Source organism: Poecilia latipinna, unplaced genomic scaffold, assembly GCF_001443285.1.
Source record: "Poecilia latipinna isolate Pla-1442-1.1 unplaced genomic scaffold, P_latipinna-1.0 Scaffold493, whole genome shotgun sequence".
Taxonomy (NCBI): domain Eukaryota; kingdom Metazoa; phylum Chordata; class Actinopteri; order Cyprinodontiformes; family Poeciliidae; genus Poecilia; species Poecilia latipinna.
In genome coordinates, this window is record NW_015113109.1 from 230,087 (window position 1) to 247,780 (window position 17,694).

General features: G+C 38.9%; 1 protein-coding gene across 1 annotated transcript; it reads right to left on the reverse strand.

The window, feature by feature from the left end:
* Nucleotides 1-336: 336 nt before the first annotated feature.
* Nucleotides 337-16,640, reverse strand: rgs9a (regulator of G protein signaling 9a). The gene is made up of 18 exons (XM_015040041.1): nt 16,414-16,640; nt 14,608-14,704; nt 12,352-12,402; nt 10,524-10,630; nt 9,414-9,465; nt 8,594-8,652; nt 8,198-8,274; nt 7,228-7,309; nt 6,247-6,309; nt 4,973-5,002; nt 4,773-4,834; nt 4,358-4,471; nt 4,144-4,259; nt 3,518-3,605; nt 2,903-3,041; nt 2,598-2,680; nt 1,007-2,170; nt 337-940 (listed from the first exon to the last, which is right to left on the reverse strand). Exons 1-17 carry the CDS (start codon nt 16,480-16,482, stop codon nt 2,014-2,016), a joined length of 1,446 nt encoding a protein of 481 aa, XP_014895527.1. The 5' UTR covers nt 16,483-16,640; the 3' UTR covers nt 337-940; nt 1,007-2,013.
* Nucleotides 16,641-17,694: the final 1,054 nt, after the last annotated feature.

A 17,694-nucleotide genomic window follows, 5' to 3' on the forward strand; every position in this document is an offset into this window, starting at 1 on the left:
CTTACATGTGAAACTGATCTTATCCACCAATCTCATCTACGTCAGCAAACGTCTAAAAATCGCCTACTGTCTTCTGTTGTTCTGCCCTGAGAGAGTCTGACTGACTGACCCGCCCACCAGGTCATGTCTGCAGGTTCACAGTTTCCAATAGTCACCTAACTGCCAAGTCAGCGAATATCGTACTATATTTATCAACATTTCAGACAAAAAAATCAGTATTGCCCAAAATTGGAATCATCAGATCAGGCTTTTTAAGGATCAGTAATCGGTGCACCCCTAGTTCAAACAGCTGACTGCACTACTGAAGGAATATGAGGAAAGAAAGTACACCCTCTTTCAGTTCAGAATGCTGTTTATTGAATTCTAACGTTATTTAAACCTAACCTCAAGAGCAGGTTAGAGAAAGCCAAAGTGGGAAAGCTGTGAAAACTAAGTACACCTTTGGAGCAGGTCAGAGTGGAAAGCTGAGTGAAACGACCAGAAACTTGGGAACAACCACAGCAGGAGTGAGGACAGAGCGACTTTGATTGAGGGTTCTTTGATTCCAGTCATTGCAGAGTTGGAGAGAAAACCCTCAGTCTGTTAGACACTTTCAGACAGCTCTTCTACCGCTGCAGTTTATTACATTTACAGCATTCTCCAGGTTATATAATGTACAAGTTTGTAGCTAACAGGACAGACGTTTTACATGTAAATCCACTAACATGCTGTTATACATATTAGCTACACAGTCCAGTGATGTGGACATCTGTGTTTACAGAATAAATGTTATGAACATATTGCAGCAACAATATGTTATTACAGTTGATCATTTGTGTAATCTACTAAAAGTCATGAACTGATTCCATCACTTCATGTCAAAAATCACAGTGAATAACAATAATAACTAATCTACAGCATGAAATAGTGAGCAGTATTTTATATTTATGACTTGAAATGTCTTTTTTCTGCTTCTACAGTGATTATTTCATCCCCACAAACTTTCCCATGTTTGTCATATTATGACCTGAAGCTTCAACGTGGATTTGTTTTAGATTCTAGAGACCAAAGCGTGACTGGTTACATTTCCTTGAGCTGTTCTGTTTGTGACCTCAGAGGTTTTTTAGAGAATAACCAGCGTCCAGGAGACTACATGTTCAACATCACAAACTGCTGTAAAGTCATTGTTTTGATGCTATTAGGCTTCCTTACATGGATCACTTTATTTGGATTTTCAAACTGCATTTGACTGTATTGCCTTATAAAGGATGAAGGTCATAGAATGCATTTTGAATGGATGTAGTTGAATTTTAAGTCTCTGTACTTGGATTGACTTCAGTAGTCCAGGAAAGAAAGTTTCTGCTTGTCTTGTAAATGTTAAAGGTGGGCAGATGATTACCAGCATGGTAAGATTTATACTTTAGTTCCAGATTTCCTCTTAAGATTTTATGAAATTTGAAATGAAATTAAATTTATTCATGCAAAATTTTTCTACTATAGGTTGGACTGTAATAGAGGTTGGAAAGCTGATGTTCATAGATGTTCTTCTTCCAATCAGACTCAGTTTGAGTTGTTTTGAAAGGAAGAAAGTCAGTCCGGCTGTCAATGTTCAAAACCAGAAAATACATTACCCAGAAGCCCTGCACAGTTCTGACTCATGGTACACTTTTCAGATTTTCTATTTTCTATTAGAAAAAACTGAAACTCATGTCTCGTTTCTCTCCCCCACAGAATAAGACAAAGTCATAGACATGTCTTATTCTGTGACATAAACACAATCAAGCTTATGGCTGTAATCATGCACAACATATTGTTTCTTCTAGTCCTTACTGTATGCTGCATGAAGAAGCTGGAGGAGAAATGATGATAAAGTTCTGACAAATTTACTCAAAGCTCAGACCTGCAATCTATATTCAGATTCAACACAATGTGTGGATGTGTAACATTTACTAAGTCATATTTTATAATCCAAGAGAGTCCCTTTTATATAAAATTAAAGTTGCATTCACAACATCAGACATGCGTCTACTGTCTCTACTTCTTTCTGTCTATTTTGCTCATCACCGCCTTGACGTCGACTGGAGCGGAGGCGGCTGCGGCCTTGGCCTTCTCCTCCTCCTCTTGCTGCCACAGGATGATGGGATGGATGCCGGCGCTCCGGTTCCGAGCGTTCTCCTCCAGCTGAGCTGGACTGCAGCGGGAATGCAAACACAAGTGAGACGGGGGTCTGCAAACTTTTTTTGCCCTCATATCAGTCCAGCTAAATGAAACGGCAGAAAAAAGGCAGGAGTGACTGAGAAAGGGTCGTGTAAATACTGGGAAACCTGATTACTGAACAAGAAACAAAAGACTGATTGGCTGAATGATTATAGGTGTGAGGGGAGAGAGAGAGCACATGTGGGGCTATGAAAGGAGCATAATTAAGACATAATAACTAGACACAAGAAATAAACATAACCTGATTCACTAAGAAGGACTGAACTAAAGCCCAAAACAAGGCTGAGCTAATCAAAGAAAGAGACGAATGAACACAGAGTAATAAACAAACCCAAAACAACTCAAACAGCCCAGGATCCTGACAGTTCTGTTGCAATTAACCTTACTGAAATCTTACACACCTGAAGTTATGGGCTTCAGGGCTCAGCGCCTTCTTCTGGATCTCCTTATACGTTGGCGACTTGAGGTAACGGAAGAATGTGTCCTGTACAAAATAAAAAATATAAATAAAAAACTGTTATTTCAAACACAACCTAAACGTCAGTGCCACGGATTTGAAGTTTCTGATTTAACACAGTGGATGCCGTCCCTTCACTGTATATGCAATATTAATATAATTATCTGAATGCCATTGTATTGGTCTGACTGAAACTGTCCAAGTGAAGAATATCCGTCAACATTAGCAGAAGATCTTAAAGTGCCTGACCTTTTTCATGAGCATGAAGACGTGTGTCTGAGCCGCCTCCAGGACGTAGCGGTGCGGATGCTCCAGGCCCTTCACCGTCAGGCCCATCGTCCTGCCATCAATGTTGATCCAACGGGGGGCGCCCGGTGCCAGGAAGGTCCTGTTAGCATGAACACATGATTCATGATGACACCAGCTCAGAATCATCACACCTACATAGGCAGGCAAATAAATGCACAGAGTTATAACACAGGCAAAAAGGCAGTACTATGTGTTTCCCAGCACATAGTCCCATTTATAGAACAATCAAATAGCTATGTTATCTTCAGTTCTGTAAAAATGCTGTATGTATCAAATTATATCAATTATGACTTAAAAGAAATTTGACCTCAAACTGGACTCCGTCTCTTTAAGATACCATTACTCTTTCTTTCACTTTTTCTTCAGCTCATCATCAGAAGCAGTTCTGAGGTGGAGCTGTGTGGATATATATGAGCAAATACTGAGGTTCCTCTGAATGGTTGTCATGGGAGATTCAAGGATTTCTCAAACATTTATAAATAATAAAGATAAAAGTAAAACAAAAAGTGATTGAAATCAACTATGTGGTCATAGATGGCCCGTTTTTGGGCTTACTTGAAGATGGACTCGGCCTTGGCTGACATGGAGGAGGCTGTGCCCCACTTCAGTTCCTCAGCTGCTTCCCAGAAGGCCAGGTTCTCCCCTGGAGTACAGAACAAACAGATAATGAATTTTATTAAACATCACATTAAAATTAGCATTTGCCTTAATAACACACAAGAGTCAGATCAACGTAACACAGAATACAAAAATGCGCCCCTAAGCACTCTGGGAAATAGTTCCCACTCCTGTCTTTTTATTCTTTCAGGATTTGTTTTTAAGCGCTAACCTAAAAATTCTAGTTTATTAAACTCTTAGAGGTTTTACAAAATGACTAAAAAGTTAACACAACTTACTGCTGTAAGTTTATCTTTCATAAACTCACATTTAGGTTCAAAACCTAAAACTCGCTAAATTAATTTGACTTAAAGAATAGAAGATTCAAGACAACTAAATGCGGCTCAAATGTTTTACAGTGCACTACGTGATCTTTCAGCAAATGGCCTTTAGAAAAGGATTAATGGATTACTAAATCAGTTGAGGATTATTTCAATAATCAATTTGTTATGATTAATCTGATTAATCATTTCAGCCCTAACACACATGCAGAGCTGAAGATACATAAAGCTGCAGCATCGTACCACTGAACTCCTTCTTCAGGAAGATCTTAAAATCGTCTCGGCCTCTCAGGTCAGTCAGGAGCTCAAACAAGCTGAAGGACCAGCGCTCCACTCGCATTTTAGTGGGAACATCGACTCTGGGAGCAAACAGTCAGCCTTGTGATTACAGCAAGCATCCTGTTAACTACTTACCAGTCCAGATGGGTTTTTTGTTTTGTTTTCTAGTCGTGTTTACCTTCTCATGTTAAGAGTCCAGTACGCATCGTGGTCCGTTTCCCACGGGTTGCTGGGTAGACAAGGAGCCAGGAAAGCATCATGGTTTTTGTAGGAGGTGATGTATTTGACCAACCTGCAGGAATGTCAGCACAGTTTGACCTTCACCACCAACAGCAACTCAACCTATTTCACACTGCTGCAAAAATTCATAAACACCTGCAAATATCTGGTGTTTTAAATCAAAGGGAAACAAACACTATAATTGGAGCTAGAAATAATTATTTTAGTCATTGATCATTCTGACAATTAATTGATTAATCTCTCAATTATCCTTATGAATAATCAGTTAATTGGATGATTTGCAGATTTTTATTTTCTGAATACTCTCTTTCTACCTGCCAAGTTTCTAATAAAACAGAACCAGAAGAACTTACGCTCCCAGTGAAACACTAGATTTGACCTTGGATCTCATGATGGCTTGCTGGTAGAAAATGTTCTAAAAAATATGAACACAAAATGTTATTTATTACATTGGAGAAAATAAAATCTCAGTGATTTCAATGATTTTCTACACCATATTGCTAAATAAACTAATGAGCCTAGTTATTAAAACATGTTAGGTGCTTTAACTTACGACCCGTCTGTATTGGTCAAAGGTGATTTTCTGGAAGGAAGGAAGATATAGATCATTATGGAACATTTTGAAATAGAATGGAAAAGTATTAAAATCCCCTCAGATTTTCGTTTCTGTCATGTTGCAACATCTTACTTCAGTACTTTAATAGAATTACTGACAAACCAACACAAGGTACTGCAGAGTTACAACACAAATAGAAATGAAACATGGTTTTGAAAATATTATAGAAACAAAAATCTGAAACCTGTAGAAAAGGTTGTATCTATCCCCCTTTAGTGTGGTACTCCTAAATAAACTTCTGAATGAACAGAAACAGAATAGATCCAATATGACTTGACAGAAACCATAAACCCACAGCAGGTCTGATCCGATCCAGTGGAACGGATCTGAAACTAAACCTGGTTCTACAAAGTATCGACTCAGGAAGGCCAAATACATATTACACTTTTCAGATTTTTATTTGTAATAAAAACATGTGCCTTTCATAATTATTCTCCACTTTATGTTTGTCTGTCATGTAATAACCCAATGAAATATGTTAAAGTTTTTGGTTAATATGGAGGAATGTATGACACAAGCCTGGCCTCATTTACAGTAAAGCACAAACAGACAGCTCTAAACCTGAACACAACACATAACGCTCAGAACAGCAGTACTGGGTGATGAATTTACACTGTGGAGCTACAAAAATCTGAAACCTGTAGAAAAGGTTGTTTCTGGAACTAGAACTACACCACTGTCTTTCTAATTCTAACTAATACTTGATCATAAAGTTGTTGATAACTTTTTACAGCTTTAATGTCTTCAGGAGCTAAACGGAGCACGGCACCACATCATATGCACAGAGTGACGTCCAAAAGTCTAAGATTAAAGTTGGTTTCAAATACATTTGTTCTGACAAATGTATTTGAATTTAAAATTGTCTTTCATTTTCAACATTTGTTTTCAGTGTTTTTGTCACTGATCTCTAATCTCATCAGAGATGATCTGAAATTGTGCTGAGATGTTGACAGAAACAGAACAGTTTTGGATGCACTTTGAGACCTTTGGACCGCACAGAGTGAATACAGTCAAACTTTACACCTTCATCTCTTCATATTAAGATGATCTGTTTGAAAGAAGAACAAACAAATCAACAAGAAAAAGAGATTAGTAAAAATGTTTCATTATAGTCAGTTTTAGATGTGATATTTCTGCTTCAAACACAAAGACACAGGATGAGATGTGTTTGTGTGTGTGTGTGTGTGTGTGTGTGTGTACTGACCTGTTACCTCTTCTACATTGGGATTAATAAGCCTTTCTGGGCCAACGTCCAAAGCACTGTGAGTCCGGCGCTGGACAAGCAAAAACATATAGAGAATATAATTATTTAGTCTGGGATTATATGAACCAGTCAGCCATAACATTCTGACCTCTGACAGGTGACATAAAAATCACCAAGCAGTTTGTGATCTGCACTTTAGAAGTGTAAAAGTTGAAGTGGTGAGTGCTCTGTGTGAGGCTGTATGCAGTTCAGTCTGGATTTTCATGCCGACTCATGCTAACCACTAATGGCTTCCAACCACCAGCTTGCAAAGTGGACTCAGGATGCATTATGGGAGGAAGTCCCTCCATCAAACCAAGTGTTGTTCTTAATCTAATGGAGTTTTAGCCTCCCTTTGTTGAAGGGATTTTCTGGGGGTGAAATCCATTTGCCAAACTAGTTCAAAATCCTGCATTTTAAATCAAAACACAGCTGCAATGTTCTGCACTGAGGAGAAACTCTTTCCAACACATTTTGAGTTTTTTTTTTTTTAAACCTTTCTTATCTTTGTAAAGAGACAAAAGCATGAAAATGTTCAATGATTTTTTTAACATTAGAAGGTCATTGATAAAATGTCTATTCATAGATTGCACTGTGTGGATTGATGGTGTGATATGTGCTGTATGGTACAGTATTGTATGTATGGTAAGGTGTGATTAATACAAGTTAATGAAAAATCTAACTTACATTAGATATCCTTTATGATCTGATTAACATGATTAACATTAATATTTCAGTTAAAGTTTACACTTCTGAAAACACATTTATGAGGATTTTTTGGACACAGCTTTATATCTATCTATCAGTCCAGATAAATCAATATTAGAGAATGGACTGGTCCTTGATGTTTCTCAGAAGCTATTATTGTTACACATGAACCATCACTGAGTGGCTGTAAAGTTATGACTGATGTTTTTCCAAACATACAGAGAGAATGAGACAAACTGACCGGAGGCCTGTTCACGATCCAAAAGGCCCTCTCCTGGCAGTCAAAGACCACTCGGTCTGCCTTGTTCCTGTCTCTACCAGCCCTGGAAAACACAGAAGCAAAGGAAACATAGAAGAGCTCCAAAGAAATGAAACACAAAAAACAGCAAGCAAGGAGGCACATACATGTCTATTCATGTTCAACTTAATAACAGATGTTGTTAAAAACTTGAAAACGGTGAAGATGCTCACATTCTGAAGACAGATGTTTACCATGCTTGTCTTTCATATGTATGTTCACACCACAGGTTTCAGTGATGTGAGCATATTAATGTCAGGACTATTCTTAAAGCATTAGTATGTAACTTTTATAAACAGTGTTTTTTTTTGTTTTTTTTTTTTTTGTTTTTTTGTCAAAACTGTCACTTTGTGGTGGCAATATAAGATGAGACAGATCATCTGTGATCCTACAGCCATCTGCAGAAATGCATCAGCCGTGGTCAAAAACAGCCAATCAGAGCCAATCTAAAGTCACACATAATTGTAAAGAGGAATGAAAAATGACATGAAATGAAAAATAACATGAAATACTGCCTGATTACTTCACCAAGGCACTAATGAGTGATGTTGTTTGCTGAACTAGGCAAAGGTACCTAAGCATCGCTTATCTTTAAAGAGACAGTGATGAAATAAGTGCCTTTTCACTGAGCTTTCTCTCAAAACATTCTGTTGATCAAATGGCCACAAGGTGAAAGCAGATCTTTCACTTTAATCATCATAAAGCATTCTTAGACTAAGTCTGTGTAGTTTTTCTCATTCTAACACGCTTTTTGAAATGGTTAGCTCAGTGATTTATAGAGCAGCTTGTGTTCTGGGTGGCTCCAGAAACATGTCAGCTCCAGAATACACAGATCTGAAGGCCATGGCCATCAGAACTGGGTGGTGTGTCTGTTTTCTAAAAGCATGTATGAAGGCATACCCAGGTCACTTACTTGTACTGCTCAGTGGCTTGCATTACAATAAAGTCCCACTTGTGGTTCAGCCACTCATGGAGGTGGTTGTAATCTACCTGTTTAAAAGACAAACAGGGTGACAGTGTGGACCAGGTGAGTCTCATGATGCATCTATTATAGAGAAAAAACACAACAGATTTAACATCCTGAAAACACATCTATGCTGTAATCTACTCAGTTTGAGACATGGAATCATTGGGAAGCAGATTAGGTTTGGGGGAAGGTAACATTTTGGACAGCTCAATTTAATGATGGGAACAAGCCCCAAGATGCTAATGACTAACAGAGACTTATCACTAGCATCGTCCCTGTGTCATGGCCCTTCTAGATGTGTGTGTTATCAAAATCATGGTGTGGCCCACACAGCACAGGTACCTGCTCATAGGGTTCCAGCATGCCTTTCTTACGGATGTTCCTCTTTGCCAGGTAAATGGCTGGAAAAAAAGTGAAAAACATGAGGCTGTGTTATGTTTTCATCATTTAAAGAACTTTGAACTGTCATGTTGTTTAACTGTGCTATACTCACTACTTAGCTGAACTTAACTTTAATTGGCAAACAGAACTTTCAACTTAAAAAAGGTTAGCATGACATGGAGACCAGAGGAACAGTGTGTTCAGGGAGCTTAAACACAGGGGAGGTCAAGCAACCTGTGATCAAGGATACGGGAACCAGGGGAACTGAGGAGGGAAAGCGAATAATTAACACAATGAACCCAGATGAGGCTCATCTTACTCACAGATGGATCTACAAATGAAAATGCTAAACTGCCTGACACTGATATAGGAGAATAAACCAACACACACAGAGAAGAACAGATCAACTAAACACAAAGCAATGAACTGATGTGGTGAGACACCATCAACAATGATGAACACAGAGAAATGAACTAAATATGGCAAGACCTAAATGGCAATGATGATTCCAGAAATCTCAAGAAATAAATTTGAAAATGAAAAATAAAAAACCTCAAACATCACATAATAACAAAAGACAGGACTGTTTTTTACTGCAGGGAAATCAAAACCAGCTGATAACCTTTAAACACAACCTCGCTTTAAAAATATTAACTGAACTATCTGAACTATCCCTTTAACTAACGCTAACTGTTTAGTTTATCCAGGCTCATCAGGGACACACAACATCCATCATCACTATTCTGGGTAGCAACACTTCTCATTGAAACACTTCACCTACCATAATCAGAGTCCTCTGGAACCCATTGCTGTGATGGCCAGAAGTAAGGGGTCTGAAAAGGTTAACATTGGTATTAAAGGCTTTGAATATACAATAAAGCGATTACCAACTTCCTACCACAGTGCATGGCTCTGATGTTTTAAGGAGTGGTGTGGTTTCCTCCAAGTAAATAAAAGTCATTTTAAAAATCATGATTTTATAATTTGCTAGCGGAAAAACAAATCTTAATTATCTTAATCTTTCTCCTAATATGGAGAAATAGAATAATTTAAAATAAATAAATACAGAATGTGATACTTTAATTCTGTCATGTGTCATGTCCCACTTTGCTGTCATCTGACAAACTCATTTACAGGAATCATGTGAAATGAACACACAAACATTTTGTTTCCGATTAAACAAATGTGTTATCGGAATGTGAACGATCAGAATGTATTTTATCAAAGTTCAACATTTTGAAGGAGGATGAAGCTAAGTGCTAGTGAAGTGGTGTCTAAAGTTGGCCCTCGAGGGCCGACATCCTGCATGTTTTAGTTCTCTCCCTGGTTTAACGCACCTGGATCAAATGATGGATTGGTAGAAAACTTAAGGAGAACATTGACATCCTGACGAGGTTGTTACTACCACCAGGGAGAAAACTAAAACATACAGGATGCCGGTCCTCCAGGACCAACTTTGGGCACCCTGGTGCTAGTGTGAGGGTTGTGAGGTATGTGTGTGTGTGTGTGTGTGTGTGTGTCTTCCATTCTGGATCCTCCAGGTATCCACTAGAGGGCGCAGTGGATACAAGCAGCAACATAGACCTGGAGGGTGACAGTACTCCGGTCCTGGCTGCCAGTCCACTGAGTGTGTTGAACCTTATAGGGACCATGGAGCTGCCTTCAAACTTCCTCCTTCAGGAGTTAGTGGATCCACAGAACCAAAGGTCTCAAGAAATAGCGCCACCACAGGCAAGGAGGGGAACAAGTTTTTCAAAGGGCTTAGTTTAGTTGACACAATATTGTGTGAAAGTGACCCCCAGCAGCTAAAAATGTAATGTCATTGAATCTAGTGAAACAGAAATGGCTTGAAGGCATCAGTCTCAGAGAAGCAGCAGTGATTTGTCTGTACCTGGAAGCGGTAGAGGCTGCTGTCGTTACACATCACCAGCTTCCTGTGGTTCTGCAGGGGGTAAATGTAGCCATAGGCCACCAACATAGTGCCAAAGACCTGCGCTTCTGGAGAGTTCAAAGAGGGAAGCAGAAAGAGAAGCTAATCAGATAGCAATCAGTTATATGTCATATTAGTTGTTTTCTGAGATTCAAGAATATCTTATTTTTCTGAGAAAAAAACCCTCTGAAAACTGTCAAACTGAATAAATGACAAATAGAACTATTTCCAGATTCATTATGTTTGATGTGAAATAATGCACGGACGACTTTAGGAGACGTTAATACTTAATTGTGTTCATATTCTTCCCTGAAACTTTTCACTACAAACACATGTTCATGTGATGCAAACAAAGAGTTTCTTTTTAAAGATAGGACAGAGAAAATGGAGACAGACAGCAGGTGCACAATGTCCTTCCTGATTAGATCAAAGTCAGACTGATTCTATCACACTGTTAAACAATCTGGAAACAATATATAGCATTCATACTGTAAGTTAATTCAAGTCAAAAGGAGGATCTGTGGAGACAAGAAAAAAGATAAAAAATATTTTTTGCAGCTCTACAAAACAGCCTTTGGGAAATTTATAGTGTAACAATACTAATTTCTATTTCTTTTAAAATAATCAAACATTATTACTAGAACAAGAATTGCTTTTTGCCTTAACTACAACTATGACATTTATTGTTATTTAGTTGTTATTAATAGATCCATGTTCTGTTTGGAGATGATTTCTTCCCTTCTTTTTATATGGACTTTGTTGTCTCAGTCATAACTTTCCCTCAGTGTGCTCCTCGCTCTTCCTCAGCTGTTCTTTAATGACAGTCTCCAGTTATTCTAACAAATGTCGGGTCTTCTCTGGGGTTTCCTCTCAGTTGGAAGTACCCAGAAAAGCTCCAAATGGGGGCATCCAGTAGGCGACCTGATCAGATCCCTGACCATCTCAGTTGACTATTTGTGATACGGAGGAGCAGCAGCTCTGCCCTCCAACTCCCCTGGATGGAAGGGCTGCTTGTCCAATCTGTAAGGCTGAGTCCAGTCACCCTCTGGAGGAAGTTCATTTTGGCTCATTGTCTCTAGGATCCTATTTTTTCTTATCATGATCTCTACCTCATGACCATTGTTGAGGGTTGGTATGAAGACAAACCAGTAAATCAAGAGTTTTGCTGTGTCGCTCAGCTTCCTCTTCACCAACAACCAGACTTGACTGCAGACAAAGCCCCAATCTGTCCATCACTCATGAACAAGATGCCTCCATACTTTAACTCTTGTGCTTGAAACAGACATTGACTCTCAACCGAAAGTGAAGTGTCCATCATTTTCTGGTGGAGAACTATAACCTCAGTGATATTCTGAGCTTCCCAAACCAAATGTACACTTTCTGTCCCTGCAGACAGGATCAGGGACAAGGGGTTGTCCTGGTGAAATCTAACAAGTTTGAGTTTATGCCAAAACTGCAGACACAGCTCTTGTTTTGTTCATGCAAGAAGTGGAAACTCATTCTATCAGAGTATTATGTAAACTTTGTGTTGTGTTGTTTTTAACTGCACCTTTGAAAAACGCTGATAAACTTGGTTATCCTACATGTGTATTTTCTTTGTAGAAGACATCATTGCATCATTAGTCATAGAACAGAGTTTGAGCAGTTCTGCAAATCTTTGCAACAGTAGCAGCAGATACATATTCTTTATTCTAGAATCACAGGGACTCTTTTGGGAAAAATAAATAAATAAAAAAACAACTGTGCCATTGTGAGAAAAGAAACACATTTTGACATTCCCAATAACTACCTTCTGTTGAAGTCTTCATCTTGTTGCAAATCCAAGCAGTTATGTTAGCACCTGTTTGGAGAAATAGAAAATATGAGCACAGTCAACCAATCATGGCCTCCTGTCAGTACCCAGTGTTTATGATTGTGACAAATTGGCTGCTTTTTGTTTTTTTTACAAAGGTTTTTGATGGTGTCATAGAATCAAACACTTCTTAGTTTTTGATTTCCTTGTGCGATGTTAAGGTAAATACGTTTGTGTCACAGTTTCCCCTCCTGAATGATGCTCTTGATGCTCTGCAGCTGGAAAAGCTCAAGTGTTGTTGAAAACATCAGATTTCTGTAATGTTTAAAAATATACATATTGAAAATGATGATACATAAAAATCCATCCAATCTCCTAGCAGACTGTTTCATTCCTTCCCACACATTTTACACCTGGCTGAAGATTTATGTGCCTGCAGGTGTAACTCAATCTTAGACTCGGTTGGAAAGCTACTTTGACTTGTAAAGCACCTTTCAAATCTCATCCACTTATCAGCTGCTTTATTTAGCCTCTGTCAGCAGCTTAGGCACTGAGACAGCCTGTCGGTGTCTTCACACAATCTGTAATTTTTGCATTATTCAAAATACCTTGTAGAATCTGTTAATCCGCCCATCATCCAGTCTGCTTGTGGAAATTCATGCTCTCTGCTCTCCGTAGTATTCTCTGGTTCCCTGACACCTTTGGCCCTCTTATATTCCACTAATATCTGCAATAAATCTATGAACTTTCTTGTGTCTGAAATTGAAAACATTCACCCGCAAATGTCTCATCCTTAGAGACACAAATGGTTGCAAATATTACTTAAAATTCTCTGCACCTTCTTCTCCCTCATGTAATATTTCCAGTCTGCTGTCTATCAGTGAAATATCTTTCATCATTCATACGTCCACTGGACCCCTGTCTACAAAGACAGGTCAAACTTTGTCTCCCCTCACTCTTGTTGCTGACGTATCCATTCTTCCCTCACCTCTTGCTCTGTCTCTGTCCTATTTAAAACAGCAATAATTACACCAATTTTTCAGAAACCTGGCTTAGCCACCACTGATTTTTATGATTTCAGACCAATTTCCAACCTCATATTTCTGTCCAAAGTTTTAGAATAAATTCAGAATAAATAATGCAGCGGTGTCAAAAAAATATGGTATTAATTTCTATTACTACATGAATGACATCCAGCTCTACGTCTCCCCCAGATATATTGCATCTTTACTCCACCCTGCTCCCCATCTTGACTCCTTAAAGGATATTTACCTCCACAACCTCAGCCCTCCTCATCTCCTTCATGTCTACATACCATCTCATCTCATTTGTTCCTCTTTTGACTCTCTTCTGTCTACACCTTCTCTCAACACGGCTCCACTGTGGGTCTCAGGACTTTCAGGTGCTCTGCTCCCAAACTCTAGAACAATCTGCCACTGGATCTCCGGACCACATCGTTCCTGCACATTTTAAAATCTCTCAGTAAAACTCACCTGTTCAGACCAACATATCCCAGTCTTGAAAGGCACTTGAAAGAATAATTTTCTCTTGTCATCCACAAACTGATGTTAGTGATTTAGAATATAATTTGATTCAATATTATTTATTATTTTAGCAATAATTCACTACCAATGCTGTCTTGAGACAGAAAAAAAATCTTTCTAAACCAGCCATACAAACTACATCAAGTAACAACAACTATCCAAACTGGTCAACCATAAAATCAAGTTCAGTTCATTATTCAAATTGAATTTAAAAACCTGCTGAGAATTCCCCCTTAACAGGAAGAAACTTCCAGCAGAACCAGAACATGGATGGATGGATGGATGGATGGATGGATGGATGGATGGATGGATGGATGGATGGATGGATGGATGGATGGATGGATGGATGGATGGATGGATGGTGCTACTTTTTTGTATATGCATAGAGCCTGCTGAGTAAGCTAATGAACTAAACCAGGGCTTTTCAAAGTGTGGAGGAGCTAGCCTAGCCTCCAGCCTTTCAGAGAGTAAATCTCCATCTGTCCCGCCTTTACTACTGGTGCTAGTTCTTTTTTTCTGTTGCTATCCTTGATGTCTTGTTCATATGTTTTTCTGATGCTGTGGGGCTTACCTGCATTAGGCTATGTGTTATTTACTGTGCAACAAACATGTTAAATAAAATAGAATTCATGTAATTACTTCCTTGACTTTGTGGCAGTTATTTATTAAAATCTTAAATAAAACAGTTTGTTGTGTGTGTCAGCCTCACCAGTGATGGCGTGAGGAATGGTGGTGACGTTGAGCTTCTGCTCTGAACCTTTTACTCCGTTTTTTGGGTCCTGCATCTCCACCACGATGGCGTCTAGCTGGAAGAAAGAAACATTCACACATGTGAATGGACAGAAAAATGTATTTTCAGCCAAAACACTGTGAAGTTCTTCCAGGTAAATATTAAGGAAGGACTTTGGGATGATGAACTCCATTGTTTTTGTCTACTTAAACTAATAACAGCACCAATCGGCTGCCACATTTATATAGCAACAATTGGATTTATCATGTATTCATAATTTCCCCTCTTTGAGACAATAAAGGATATTTCCATTTTATTCTTCCATTCTGCTCATATAAACAATACCTACTACCCACCACCCTTCCCAAAAGAACTATGGTTGTTCCAAAAATTACTTTAAAAAATAATTGTGTCTGGGTAGCATAGCTACTCTATGATTAGGAGTCAAGACTAATCATGTTTTGTTTGATCAAAACAATTTATATCAAAGTCCAGACTTAAATTCAAATGAAAATCTTTGACAAGACTTGACATTGATGGTCTCAGACGCTTCCCGTCCAATCTGACAGCTTGAGATGTTTTGCAAAGAAGAAAGAGACAATATTTTAGTCTTTGGATGTTTACAGCTGGTGGAGAGACATCTCCTAAAAGACTTGGAATTATTATTGCAATGGAAGGTGGTTGGGGAAGTAATGACTCAGGGAGTCTGATGGACACCAACCAACAGTACTTAAAAAGTACTTTTTAAGTACTGTAAAAAGTACTTATCGTTTTCCTCACACTTCCAACTAATGCACCATGTGTTGGTCTGTCACATGCAATGCCAGTAAAATGCAAGTTTGTGGTTGTAACATTAGAAAATGGCAAATATCTTTTCATTCCCTCCTGTCAGTGTGTTTCTGAATGCTTGAAGGTATAAGCACAAGTTGACAAAGAACTCACCTGTGTCCAAATTCAAGTTCAGATTTGGTCACTTGTTATTGCAAAAAGACTGACACAATAAAATCCACATGTATATTTCCCTATCAGACAGTTCATTACTGTGTTTTAATGTGTGTTAAGACAAACAATATTTTCCTACACCTTTTCGTTTAAAGTTATGATTAAGAATATTTCAACAACTAATGTCAGGTTATAGGGACGGCAGTGGGTCAAGAGGTCGGAGTTCAACCTGTAACCAGTGGGTTGGCAGTTCAAAGCCCTGCTCAGGCTACAACTGGAGCACTAGCCTGAAGCAGCTGACCTATCCGTGGGCAAGACTCTACATGGTGGTGGTCAGCTGATTTTATGGCAGCCACCATCAGTTTGCATGTGTTATGAATGGGTGAATGGCTGAATGATTTGATGTATGTAAAATGCTTTGGGGTTCTCTTTGTCAAGCCAGTACAGAACATTTACCATTTATTCTGCAGAATACTTTCTTTAGCAGTGAACTGTGACTGCAGAGCAACAAAGCTAATTGGCTTCAAAGTGGAATTAGAGGTTATCTTTGGTAAGCCTCAGCTTATCTGGCTTACCTACAGACCATGAATGCATATGTATACAGATTCATCTGAAAAACATCAAAAACCATCTGACTGCCTGGTGGGAATGGTTTCCTGAAGATAAACTGTACATTTTAGAATGTTATAAAGCAGCAGAAGGTGTAATCTGGATACTTGAGGTTTAAGTTAGATTTTTTTGTACTAAACATATATTTCATAGCCAGTGTTTACTATTTTAAACACATTGCCACAATTAGTAGCAATGAAAAAATGAAGTAGAAGTGATAATGCTCTCACCAACCTTTTTGAGGCAGTGCGTACGAGGCCGGAAACGTTGCCCCCGGTTGGGACGCACTGTTCTGATCGTCATACTTGCAGCTTGATCAGGACAAGATCAGAGCAGATTAAATAAAATGTAGGTGTGACATGTCCAAGGTGTAATATTTGTAGCCGAAAAGAGAGAGAGAGAGTGTGTTCAGCAGGTCTGAACACTCTCCTCAATAGTATGGATTACAGGAAAGGAGGAGAAAGTTTGTCCACCAATCAGCAGTCAGAATTCCTCCAGTGATTCCAGTGAAAAGCCAGACGGTGGAGCTGAGATGCCTGGTGGCTGGATCAACTGGAGGTTTAAAGGGCCATATACTTGACCGTCAAGGAAGAGAACACGTCTGCTTTACAACATGTTAAACTATTATTATAATACTTCATTTCATAATAAACAAGATACAACCTCCCATTCTTTGTAAATTAGCTCAGTCAGATTGGATGGAGAGACCTTCCACAGATTCTCCATTGGCTTGAGAACTGGACTTTGATTGGGCTATTCTGAGACGTGAAAGGTGTGTTTTGTTAAACGTTTCAGAGGAACCAGGACAGTTTCTACAATAGTTTGTCCCTTAGTTTCCACTGCAGAAACCAGGACTACTAGCCCTGCTGTTGAGTTACAACTTTTTAAATGGACCAATCTGTTCCACTTAAACTTCCTGTTTGATGTCTTCCAATTATGCATCAATATTTCCACATGATGTTATTTTCTCATGATGACATCTGTTTTATGAAGTGCAGTTCCTCCTGCAGCAAAAACAGCCCCATCACATTACAACTGTAAATGTAAATGTAACGATGGTCATTATGGCCCAGCAGTTCCACTTCAGTTTCATCAGGCCAAAGGACAAGTCTCCAAAATGAAAGTCTTTGTCCCTGTGGACATCTGTAAATTGCTATGTGTATGTTTTTTTCCTTCCTTTTGGACTAATGGCTTCCTCCTCTCTAAGTGGCCTTTCAACCCATGTTGGTACAGCACATGTTTCACTGAGGATAATGACATTGTCTCACCAGCTTCAGCCAGCAGCTTCACAAGGTCTTTGGCTTTTGTTCTGGGGTTAATTTGAACATCTTGGACCAAAACACATTCATCTGTGGGACACAGAACCCTTCCTGATCGGTATGATGACTGGTTGGACATTCCAATCATGTCTATAGCTTCCTCTCAGCTGTAGAGAAGCTGCTTCTCCACCACCGTATTGCACTGCTGAAGATGGCTGATGCCACCACAGAGTCAAAGACTTTCTCCAGGAGAGGC

Bases quoted from the DNA above. Each gene is read 5' to 3' on its own strand.
- rgs9a (XM_015040041.1), bottom strand. From the start codon at position 16,482: ATGACGATCAGAACAGTGCGTCCCAACCGGGGGCAACGTTTCCGGCCT. The intron at 12,403-14,607 runs GTGAGGCTGACA...TTCTCCAAACAG, and splicing joins CATTCCTCACGCCATCACTG to GTGCTAACATAACTGCTTGG. The intron at 5,003-6,246 runs GTAACAGGTCAG...CCTTCCTTCCAG, and splicing joins TTAATCCCAATGTAGAAGAG to AAAATCACCTTTGACCAATA.